General features: G+C 41.3%; 1 protein-coding gene across 1 annotated transcript in view; it reads left to right on the top strand.

Moving 5' to 3' along the window:
* The window catches only part of syne2b (spectrin repeat containing, nuclear envelope 2b), a 199714-nt gene that overhangs the window by 61130 nt on the left and 126138 nt on the right, over positions 1-12446 (top strand). The window contains exons 47-53 of the mRNA XM_085768285.1: positions 576-803; positions 1693-1809; positions 2716-3042; positions 5233-5577; positions 7021-7199; positions 8455-8671; positions 10883-10981. Coding sequence (XP_085624411.1) covers positions 576-803; positions 1693-1809; positions 2716-3042; positions 5233-5577; positions 7021-7199; positions 8455-8671; positions 10883-10981 — 1512 coding nt within the window. The remainder of the gene's footprint in view (positions 1-575; positions 804-1692; positions 1810-2715; positions 3043-5232; positions 5578-7020; positions 7200-8454; positions 8672-10882; positions 10982-12446) is intronic.

Below are 12446 nucleotides of genomic sequence, written 5' to 3'. Positions count from 1 at the left end.
TGACAATTAATCGTGGTATTAAACGCCACAATTAATTAATCGTAAAGATTCCTAAATACCGTCACTTTCCACAAAACATGATGGTAGAACCTTGTGTGCCTAAAAATAAAGGTAAATGCTCAGATACTGGTCCATTTATCTAACGTAACACTGAATTGGTAGGAATTTAAATGTTAGCGTGTTATTTTTAATAATAATAAAAAAAAAACTAAAAAAAAACAACTAAAAAAATGATTAAAATAAACGCAAATATTTGGTATAGATGACAATTTATGACCTGAAACATTTCCCCTGGGGGATTAAGAATTGGTCATATATTAATAGATACATTTTGTATAAATAATGAGTAATGTAATTATACTTTGACTATATTTGATTTTACACATTCATAGTGTTGTGAAATTAATTAGTGCATAATAATCGTGATAATCGTAGTACCGTGTTTATTTCTCTGGCAATAATCGAACCAAGAAAATGTATATTGGTGACATCCCGAGTTCCAGGGTGAAGTGCGATGTTTGTCCAAAGTTTTTCTTCTGCGGAGTTCAGTGATGATGTTGTTGATGACTCTGCAGACCGTCCTGAGCTGCAGACCCGAGGGCGACTGCAAGGTGAACAACCTGAGGCGGCGCGGCCAGAGTCTGTGTAACCACGGAGACGCGGACGAGGGCCGGAGGGTTTACGTCCAGCAGACGGTCCGGGAGACGGAGGAGCAGTGGAGGACGGTGCTTCAGGCCGCCAAGCAGATCAAGTCTGCAGCCGAGGCTCAGATCACTCAGGAGACTGAGAGGAGAGAGTTGGAGGTCAGAGAAGTCAGTCTGAGTTTTATTATAACTCATGTTATCTGCTGCCATTAAAGGTCCATATGTAGAGGTCTGGAGACAGATTATGGACTTCTATATAAGTCCTGTCCCTTTACTAAAGACAGACTCATTCCAAACCTGAGATCCATTTATTCTGAACATATGTGATGATGATAATAATAATAATAATATTAAACTTTATTTATAGAGCACTCAGAGAAAATGAGGATAAGGTAACCCTTTAATTTACAGGTCGCTAATTACATGATAATGTCAAGAAATAGCCAAGAAATAACAATTAATTGCGCCATAATGTCTAGAAATAGCCTAGATTAGAAATAATGGTCAATTTCATAGTAATGTTGAGAAATATCGCCAAGAAATAACGATTACGTAGAAATAGCCCAGAAATATTGGTCAATTGCAAAGGACTTGGTGCATGAAAAGCATGTGTAATCTTTTACCTTTATGAAAAACATGACATTAGTATGAAATTGACCGTTATTTCTAGACTTTTTCTATACATTACTATGCAATTAATTGTTATTTCTCGTCTGTTTCTTGACATTATCACGTAATTAGCAGCCTAATAAGGTAACTGTGAAAACAAGAAAATAAAATCACAGGGGAGGAAATTAAACATTAAAATGACAATAAAGCTGTCAGGGCTGTATAGAAACAAACCGGTAAATGACAGTAGGAAACAGAGGTAAAATCACAGGTAAAATCAGGAAATACTAAAGGAAAGACATGTGTTTAAAGTAGAGACCCATAAGAAGACATGTAATACACATCACAACAATCCTCCTGCTGTGTGAGTGTGGATGAACTCATGCTCCGGCTCCCTGAGCCGTTACAAACCGCCTCATCTTGTTCTTTTTCTTTTCAGCTGAGAGAATTTGAAAGTGGTCAGCAGGACAACGGACGCTGGCTCGGAGACCTCCAGCAGCGCCTGGTCTCACTGGACAGCCGCTCCAACGCCGAGGACAGACTGAGGACGGCACAGGTGAGCCGACAGGCCGAGAGGCCGAGAGGCCGAGAGGCCGAGAGGCCGACAGGCCGAGAGCAGCCGGGCTCATGTTACAGAGAGGAAGGCAAATACTTACAGTATGAAACAAATAAGGAGAAAGTGGCTAAAACCCATTTTACCTTCTTTAAATATCTGGAATCTAACTGTAAATAATATTTTAGAAAAAGAAAGAATAACATAAAGAATCAGAAATCAAGAACCAGAATGTCTGAAAAGATGGAATAGGTGGATTGAATATATGGAGAGCAATTAAATAATACTAAAGATTTTACTGACTTATTTCTTTTTTATTTATTTATATTTCTTACTACCTCCCAACTTAGATATTTACACTTCTTTATTGATCTTATTAGACTATTTATTAGTTGTTGTTTTTTTATTCTTGAGTATTTTATCTATTCATCCATTAATTTATTCACTTATTTATTTATTTATTTATCGTCTTTTTTCTCTTCCTCTATCAACCCATCTTTTTTTTCTTTCTAAATAAATAATAATACTAAAGATTGCAGCTCTGAGGAGTTTTCTGTCGACCTTTGAAGAGACAAGAAGAATATATATTACATTTCTGTCTATTTTGTGTTTATTTTTCTATTTTACTGTTTTTATTTCCATATGTTATTATGAACATTTTCCTTTTTCTCTTGTACTTCACTATAAAATACACAAGTTTTGTGGGATTGCTCTAATTTCTAAAAAGGAATATGTGTAATAGAATGTGAATCAATAATTTGTGCAGTCCTGCAATAAAATATAAAAAAGAAATGTTCCCTAGAGTAACAGCAGAGCGAGGTCACTGTAACGGAGGAGGAAGTGGAGCATTTAGCAGCTACATGTGGATAACTAACTATGCATTCATGACCTTCCTCCTCTGATCTCCAGGCCGTCCTGAGCTCCAAACCGGACGGAGACTCCCGGCTGCAGGAGCTCCGCAGACGGGGACAGAGTCTGTGTGGTCTGGACCTGGAGGAGCACAGGAAGAGAGAGGTGGAACAAAAAGTCAGAGACGCCGAGGAGAAGTGGAGCAGAGTGCTGCAGGACGCTAAGCTGACCCTGGATCAGGCTGAGAAGCAGCTCGCTCTGCAGGACCGGCTCAGGGACCTGGAGACCCTCAGATCCAACACCAGGACCTGGCTGGAGGAGAAGCAGCAGAGCCTCGTCCCTCTGGATGGACGGACAGATGCAGGGAAGATAATAAACACTGCACAGGTCAGTTGTGTTTCTTTTTTCTTTTTTTAAGGCATTTTCCATCAGAATCAACAGCACAAAAGTACAAAATTGGTCTTTTCCAACAAGATTCAACGAAGGACACAGTCTGTGCAGTAAAGGACAGTCCGCCTGGTCCTTTATGAGCATCCATTGTCACTTTCCTGAGAACACGTCCTTGTATATTCCACTAAATATTAAAGGTTTAGTACATTTACACACATTAAACTCTCTCTTCAACCCGCCACATGCTTACAACCTGCATAGTTGCAGTTTCTGCATCAACATAAAGACAACTATATACATCAAAGTGAGGGAACTTGCTTATTGTTATTTCCATCGGGGAGCATACGTCAGTCCAACTGCCCACAAGTCCGACGGCTCATTTCTCCGACTACCCATTCTACAGTGTTGAGGTTAGGTTTAGGGTAAGGTTAAGGGTTAGGGCTACTTAAGTCGGAGAAGTGGGAGGTCGGACTGATGACGCAAAAATAAAGAAATGTATGGTCGGAGTCGGAGAAATGGGTGGTCGGAGAAATGGGTAGTCGGACAGACGTCATGCGCCCATTTCCATCCATCACAAAAAAAAAAAAAAACTTCAGAGGGATCATTCAAAGTCTGCCCGAGTCGGGGTTATAAATTCAATCCATTTTTCCCAAATTTGATAAAAACTTAACATTTTGGATTTTCAGAGAATAGGTCAGCTTTTCCTTTTTGAATATTTCCATAATGATTCCGTGCCAATCCTCAATTGTAAGTGGTGTTGGATTTAACCATTTCCTGGTAATGGATTTTTTTAAACTTGCAGCCAGAAGAGCCTGAAGCAGCTTTATGTTTCTCCTTAGTTTCAAGCACACAACATGACCCAGATACAGATTTTCAAAATTAAGGGGTATTTGACACTTAAACACAGTAATTAATGTGTTGTGAATGTGAAATATGTGTGTTTTTTTTCTTGACATGGGGTCTTAAAATGTCTTATAACATTTTTCCAACAGTGTTCCCTCCAGTCCATGGAGTTGGTCAGCTGTGTTTCTTGTCGTCTTTTGTGTCCAGTGTTCAGGCAGCACTAGTTGCGTTTCCATCCACCTTTTTTTATGCGCATTTTCAAAAATTGCGAATAAATACTTGGACGGAAACGCCGGAAATTCAGCGTATCGATAAAAGGAAAATGAGACTTTTTGTTATGGAAACAGGTTATGCGAATTGAGCCACAGTTTGTGGGTGAAGTGTTGCTGGAGGACGACTTCCCAAAAGTCCTTCACCCACCGACGTTCAAACAAATAGAGAACGACGCCCCGGTCTCCCAGCTCTCGTCTCTGCACACCGCAACACAAACGCGCTCCGTAACCCATAATCTTTTGTTTATGACGGTTAAGACTACACAAACACACACGTGGTAACATCGTCTATGTTATGTAACGTTATCCACCGCTCCATTCATTGATTTTTCGCCGGCGGGTGAGAGGAGCATAACCAAAACAGCGGAGAAGCGACCAGACTGTCACAGTTCCTACTGTCTTTCTGTGTAAATATCTCATATCTTCACAACATGAAAACCTGCGGCTTATATTCAAGTGCGGCCTATATATGTATTTTCTTTTAAATGTAGCTGGTGTGGATTATATACAGGTGCGTCTAGTCTGGAAAGTAGGTAAATTGTCCATGATGTTGAGTGTCAGCTGAGTGTCAACTGTTGGATACATTCACGCTCTCTTATGACGTAATCTCACGGTGCACTCCTCCTCTCCCAATAATCACAAAACAATAACGAATGGAAACGGGCATAAATTCGCATTTGCCTTTTGCGCATTTTCACAAAATCCGCTCTTAAATTCGATACATTTGGATGGAAACCCAGTTAGTAGCTGGGTTTCCATCCAAGTCGTATCGAATTTAAAAGCGGATTTTGTGAAAATGCGCAAAAAGCAAAGCGAATTTATGCCCGTTTCCATTCATTAGTGTTTTGCGATTAGGAGGAGTGCACCGTGAGATTACGTCATAAGAGAGCGTGAATGTATCCAACAGTTGACACTCAGCTGACACTCAACATCATGGACAATTTACGTACTTTCCGGACTAGACGCACCACAAAATGCGCATAAGAAAAGGTGGATGGAAACCCAACTACTGACACCATGTTTCATTTTCCCTGCCGGTTTATTTTTCAACTCACCAACTTCTCCCTCTCAGTCGATCCTGAGCTCCAAGCCCGAGGGAGACTCCAAACTGACGGAGCTGAGGAGACTGAGCCAGAGTCTGTGTGAGCACGAGGACCTGGAGGAGGACACGAGACGAGAGGCTCAGCGGGCGGTGAGCGACTCTGAGGACAGGTGGAGGACGGTCCTGCAGACGGCCGAGGACACGCTGAAGACGGCCGAGGTCCGGTACTCGCTGTCCAGGGAGATGGAGGCTCTGAGCGTCCAGGCTCTGAGCACCAACACCTGGGTCGCCGGTCTGCAGGAGCAGGCGGAGGCCAAGGGGAGAGGCAGTCGGGGCCCCAGGGCTCAGCTGGAGGACAGGCTCAAGACCGCACAGGTAAAACATCCAACACAAGTCTTTAAAGGGACATTGTGTAAGAATTACTCCCATCTAGCGTTGCGGTTGTAGATCGCAAGCAACTCAGTCGTATTTTTCATGCTGCATTCACGTGAAATCGGTTAGATGGCAGACGGACGACAGCTGCTGCACGTAACGGCATAAACAAGCCTCTATGTAAACAAGTGGTCCGTCAGCACGAGGCAAAACAATACACGTGACAATATGTTGTCATGGCGATGTGGTATTGTTTTACCGGCTTTCTCTGGACTTCTGTGACTAAAATGACATCTGGTTTGTTAGCGACGGCCGTCTGCCCGACTGCAGGTGAATGCAGCATCAGTGTAACGCTCCATTCCTCCTCGCTGCGTTACCACGGTGACTTTTCACAGACGCCACCTCCACCTGAGCCGACAGCTCCGGTGTCTCCGCTGAGTTTCCGTGGTTTCCTACCGTCACGCTGCCACTGAACGTAAAAACATGGAGACACCACATGGCAGCAGCACCGAGCTTACCCGCTCCATGTAGATATGAATGATATGAACGGCTCATTCAGAGCTGAAAGGAACACTTCACTTTGTTGATGGGGGGGATTACTGATTAATGAAAAACAGACTTTTGAACCAAATTATCGATTTTCGTGAATAGATTACAGGAGAAGTTACACAATGTCCCTTTAACAGGCCCTTTCCACTGCAGGAGTTTCCACTAACGATCGTTGTGCTGCATTTTTTTTTGTTACTGCTCTCGTTGTTGTTGTTTCTCCAGCACTATAGACGCTTTGCAAAAATACTGGGTTGTAAAAAATCTTGTTTCGTCGTCACATAACTGCGCGATTGCGTAGTTGTCTGTTCACTTATCATACTTCTTTTACTACTACCACATACGTCTTTTATTGACTTATTCTGTTTTTTTCCGGCCGTGTAGACGCTTTTTAAAAAAAATAATGTTGGAGTTTTAAAATGTCGTTTGTTTTTGTTTTGTTTGTCTTTTTGTCATCTACACAATAATAATAATAACAAAAAAGAGATGCGATACCTTGGGGCAGAGCCATGTAAATGTAGAAACAACAGATACATACATTCCCTGATCCAGAACTAATAGAAATCCTTATCCAATCAACAACAGTTGGATAGAAATGTCAAGAAACTTATACCTCATTTCAAAATGACAGTTCTGTTTGTTTTTGTACTGAGGAACTCATTTTATTGTCACTGTTCTTTAAATAAAGTTAACTTAAATACAAAAAAATAATCAATTAAGAAAAAAATTAAGAAAATCTGACCAATCAGCACTGAGTAAACCTCAAGCACCACCTGGGAGTTATAGTTATATAGAATATCATGACTTAATCTGCTGAAAGCAGGATGTAATTGATTATTAGAGAAGGAAAATATGACAACTATCTTGATCTAATTAAAATCTGCATGTTTGCACCTTCAGCTCATCTTGAACTCCAAGTCCAACGGCGAGGCTCAGGTGAAGGAGCTGAAGAGTCGAGCTCAGAGTCTGTGTGAGCAGGAAAACCTGGAGGAGGAGAAGAAGCTGGAGGTTCGGCAGCTGGTCGGAGACACGGAGCAGCGGTGGAGGACGCTGCTGCAGGCGGCCGAGGACACACACAGGTACTACACACAGGCTGAAACACACAACAACAACACACTGACTTTCCTCCCTGTGGCTCAGTTTAATAACATTTTATCAGATCTTATAGCTTATTGAATCTAAATCCTGTGAAATCCTCAGAGAATCCATCAGATTCACCAAATTAAAGTTTAACAACTGTCTAAAGTAATTAAAGTAAGTAGTAGTAGACACTACAGGTGAATAGGGTAAAAAAAAAATTGAAACAACAGATATCACCATGAAACTTCCCAAGTTTATCCCTCACATTAAGACAAATATTTTTTGTATTACAAGTTTTGTCAAATTTTATGTTTAAACATGTAAATGAGGCAATATCGGGTGAAATATGCGCTAATTTGCATACATTTCCAGAACCGAAATCTGAAAAATGGATAAAGCCTCTTTCAAAATTCTTGTTTTATTTTGTTGACATATTAGAGTCAGAAGTTTTTACAGAGGAGGATTTTGGATATCTCTTTTTATCACTCTGTAAATGAGAAAATACTGCCACCAGCCCTAAAAAAAAAAATCAATTTTTGCCATGTTTTTAGGAATAAAATGTTGTATAAATCAGGCTGTGAATGATATATCAACAATCCCCTCTGTTAAAACCATAAGAATATAGACAGGAATAAAACTGGAAGGTTTGGTGTCTTGGTGATTTCGCACCCAGCGTATGAGGAAAAACTCATTTTGAGAAAACGGCCTGTAGTGTCTCGCCTAAAACAGTCGTCTTTATAATATGACTGAGTGCACTGCAAAAACTCAAAATCTTTCTAAGAATATTTGTCTTATTTCTTGTCATTGTCATTTCTAGTCAAAACTAATCTCTTTTCACTTAAAATAAGACTCGTCACCTAAAAATGAACAAATTTTCACTTGAAATAAGTAGAAAAATCTGCCAGTGAAAGCAAGTTTTTTGTGCTTGTAATAAGAAAGAAAAACTTGATCCACTATCAGATTTTTCTACTTATTTCAAGTGAAAATCTGCTTGAAAGAAGGAAAAAGTGTCTAAAAACAAGCTACTTTTTAAAATGTGATGAGTCTTATTTTAAGTATAATGAGATTTGTTTTGACTAGAAATAACATTTTTGACTAGAAATAAGACAAATATTCTTGGTAAGATTTTGAGTTTTTGCAGTGTGAAACCAGAAAATGACTTCTGTGGTAGATGATGTGTTTGTGTGTCAGGTAATGACTTGAAATGAGGTTGAGTTTTAATTTTCTCTGTATCGTCTGCTGTTCCCTCCTCAGAGAACTGAAGGCCGTCGTCCAGCGCCTCGAGTCCTGTCAGTGCAGCCGAGTCCAGGCCGAGAGCCGACTGACCGAGCTGCAGAACCAGACGTCCAGTCTGCCGCGTGTCTTCCCCTGGCCCGGTCTGGGTGAGCGGAGGCAGGCGGTGGAGCGGGCCCAGACCCTGCTGGACCAGACCACCGCCCTGGCCCCGGTCCTCTCAGGCCTTCGCACACAGGTAAAGCAGGTTTTTTCTTTCTTTTTTTTTTTTTTAAATAACTTTGATAAAGCTACAAAATGATACAGTAGAAGATTCACACTGCAAAAACTCAAAATCTTACCAAGAATATTTGTCTTATTTCTAGTCAAAAATGTAATTTCTAGTCAAAACAAGTCTCATTATACTTAAAGCAGAAGTAAGCGATCCGGTGGTTTTGGCTAACTTCCTGTCAGCAGATGGAGTTAGCAGTCCCCGCCCTCGTCCCTACGTCACCACATTCACGCGCATCCCTTGGCTGCACACACAGAGAGGACCGCCCCTTTATGCTGTTCTCTCTCCTCATTGGATAAAGGTTGTAGGATACAAGGAAAGTTTTCTCCTCGGCTTACAGCAGAGCAGAGTGACTGACAGACCCGTGTTTCAGACCAAACACTCTATATAAGTGATTGCCGTCAGAAGATATAACTATTTAAGACTTATATTAAAGCAGAAGTAAGTGGTCCGGTCGTTTTCGCTAATGCTGCGTTCCAGGCAGGCTTTTGAAATCGTAAATTACAGCTTCAAGTCACAACTTACGACTTTGTAGCGTTTCAGGCAACCCACTCGTGTTTTTCCGACCTGTTTTACCGGTGAAAGTCACTATAACGGCCACTCGTAACTTCCGACCGGTGAACTCGTACCAGATCGAACTGGTACCACTTCACGGTCGGAAAAATACGAGTTTCCTTGAATGCACCATAACAGTCCTCGTCCCTACGTCGCCACATTCACGGCGTTCCTTGGCTGCACACACAGCCCTGCATGCCGTTCTCTCTCCTCATTGGATAAAAACTGTAGGATACGATAAATGTTTTCTCCTGGGCTCAGAGCAGAGCAGAGTGACTGACAGACCCGTGTTTCAGACCAAACACTCTATAGAAGTGATTGCTGTCGGAAGATATAACTATTTAAGACTTATATTAACACAAATATCGTTAGCCTCATAGCATAATTGCCTAAGTCATATTTGAAAATTTTCGGGAAAAAAAAGAAAAAACACAATTTCTAGCAAGCACAGTCAAAAAGATGACTTAGAACACTTTTAGAGTCCAAAATCACTATCTGCCTGATTGGTTGAGGACATAGCCAATAAGGCAAGGTGATGCAGCAGTGGTAGGAGAGGAAAGTTAAGGGCCTTTCACACCGAACGCGGCAGGCGGAAGGCGGCAGCAAACCCATTCATTGTGTACGTGCTACCGCGGCGCACCGGCGAACGGCTCTGCGCCGAGCTGAGCGGCACGCGAGGTGGGCGCATGCCGCGGCGGCGCGCTGCGCCCGAATTAAAAAATGTTTAATCTGGGCGCAGCGCGCTGTGACGACATCTCGGCGCGTCCAATAGGAGAGGATGTAGTGGAGTCTGAAAAAAAAATCAGCCGCTCGCAGAGAGAAAACAAACGACCAGACGTTCAGTTAAAGTGACGGGATGCATGAAGTGAGTTGTCATCCTCCTGAGGATCAGACCAACTCTCTCTAACAGGCTGTTAAACTGCTCCCTGCTCAGCCTGACGCTAAAGTTCACCTGGAGGTGGTCGTTTTGTAGCTCCTGGCGAACATATCTTTGCATATACCCCCCCAAATCCTGTCTTGTTTGTTCAGTTGCTCAGCAACTCGCGCCATATGTGTACGCGCTGCCGCCCTGCTCTGCGCCTGTCTGCGCTGTACCTCGCGGTGGGCGCAGCGCATACCGCGTTCGGTGTGAAAGGCCCTTTAGGCAGATATCTCAATTTGGCCAAAAAATGACTTAGGCAATTATGCTATGAGGCTAACGATATATCACTTACTTCTGCTTTAACACAAACATTCCGCTTACTTCTGCTTTAAAATAAGACTCATCACATTTTAAAAAGTAGCTTGTTTTTAGACACATTTTACTTCTTTCAAGCATATTTTCGCTTGAAATAAGTAGAAAAAAATGATAGTGGAGCAAGTTTTTCTTTCTTATTACAAGCACAAAAAACTTATTACAAGCACAAAAAACAGATTTTTCTACTCATTTCAAGTGAAAATTAGTTTGAAACAAATTAAAATTATTTAAAAACAAGTTCATTTTTAGGTGACAAGTCTTATTTTAAGTGAAAAGAGATTAGTTTTGACTAGAAATGAGACATTTTGACAAGAAATAAGACAATTTTTCTTAGAAAGATGTTGAGTTTTTGCAGTGCATTTTCACCGTGCTGCTCTGTCCTCCAGGCTGCAGAGCTGTTTGAGATCACACAGGACCGAGACTGGGCTGATCCGTCCTTCGCAGCCAATCAGGAGTCTATTCCTGCTCTGCTGAGAGAGCTGACTGTGAGTTCAATGCTCTTTATTAGGGCCGCGGGCAATCGCACCGGGCACTGGTCCCAACAGCTATGAAATAGCTGCAGGGACCAGTGCCCGGGCAAAGCCCGGGCACTACTGTTATTGTGTGGATTTTTTCTTCTTATTATTAGTGTGAATGCAAAAGGCATTCACACTATTGTTATTCGGTTCGGCCATTTTCTTTATTAGTGTGACTGCTGAAGCAGTCACACTATTGTTCTTCTGTTTGGCCATTTTCTTCCGCCTTTTTACGGTCTTCTTCTAGTCCTTCATACTTTGTGCTATTTCAACAATTTATATATCAAAACGTGCAGCTTTTTTTGAACTTTATCGGCATTACTTTTCTCTTTTTAACTATTTATACTTTTTCAAATATTTAACTTTTTCACAAAAAATCTCACATTCATCAAAGTCTCAACCTCTCTTCTTCACGATTCCACTGTAGTGTAGGGGTTAGGGTAACTGCCTGCCAACCCTAAGGTCACTGGTTCGAATCCAAGGGAAGAACTTTTGTTATGTTATGTTGAATTCTGCTCTCCTCCCCCGCCTTCAATTGGTTACAGGTGTTTGTTATCTCCTTGATTACTCGTACCAGTTTGCAGCACATCATCACATTACAATGAATGACAACAGTCTTGTAAGCAGTGTGCTCTCTGTAGCCGAGTGGCAGAGTAAAGGTTTACTGATCATATGGTCATGGGTTCGATTCCTGCCTCAGTCTTTTCACTTCATTGCTTGACTTTTGATTCCAATTATTCAGCTGTCATTGGACAGTCTTTGATTCCTCATAGTATAAAGCTCATTGTAACTCAGGTTCTCTGTGGCCATATGGTTAGTGCTCAGCCTGAAATTCACAGACATTTTCATTCTAAGTCATTCAAGCTTGACTCTCAAGCTTTCTTGATGTTGACAGTGTGCAGATCATTAACAGACAACAGTCTCTGCAACTGTGTGTGCACTGTGGCCTAGAGGCAGAGTGGAAGTGTAATGACCATGAGGATGTGGGTTCGATTCTGACCTTGGTCAAACATTTGTATGGTGATCACAGCTTGCACTATTTGCTAATTCTGCAACAGCGTTCAGTTGCTGTCAGCAGTCACACCATTTCCATTCTTGGAAATGCTTTTTCTAGTTTTTCTTCTTACTACTTTCCGCCTTTCTACGGTTTTAAACTAGTCCTTCATACTTTGTGCGATTTCAACAATTCATATATCAAAACGTGCAGCTTTTTTTGAACTTTATCGGCATTACTTTTCTCTTTTTAACTATTTATACTTTTTAAAATATTTAACTTTTTCTGCTAATTTTTTCCCATAGGAATGCATTGAAAACATCTTCAAACTTTTAAAATTTTCTTACTACTTTGAACCTCTAAAACGTCAGCATACTTTCTCCCACAGACTCCATTTGACTTTTAAACTGTAGACGAACTTTTAATCTATTCACATATTAC

Source organism: Trachurus japonicus, chromosome 22 (genome assembly GCF_045865225.1).
Source record: "Trachurus japonicus isolate A0001 chromosome 22, Traja_1.0".
Taxonomy (NCBI): domain Eukaryota; kingdom Metazoa; phylum Chordata; class Actinopteri; order Carangiformes; family Carangidae; genus Trachurus; species Trachurus japonicus.
Note: the sequence above shows the minus strand (reverse complement) of the source record. Positions and strands in the feature narration are given on the sequence as shown.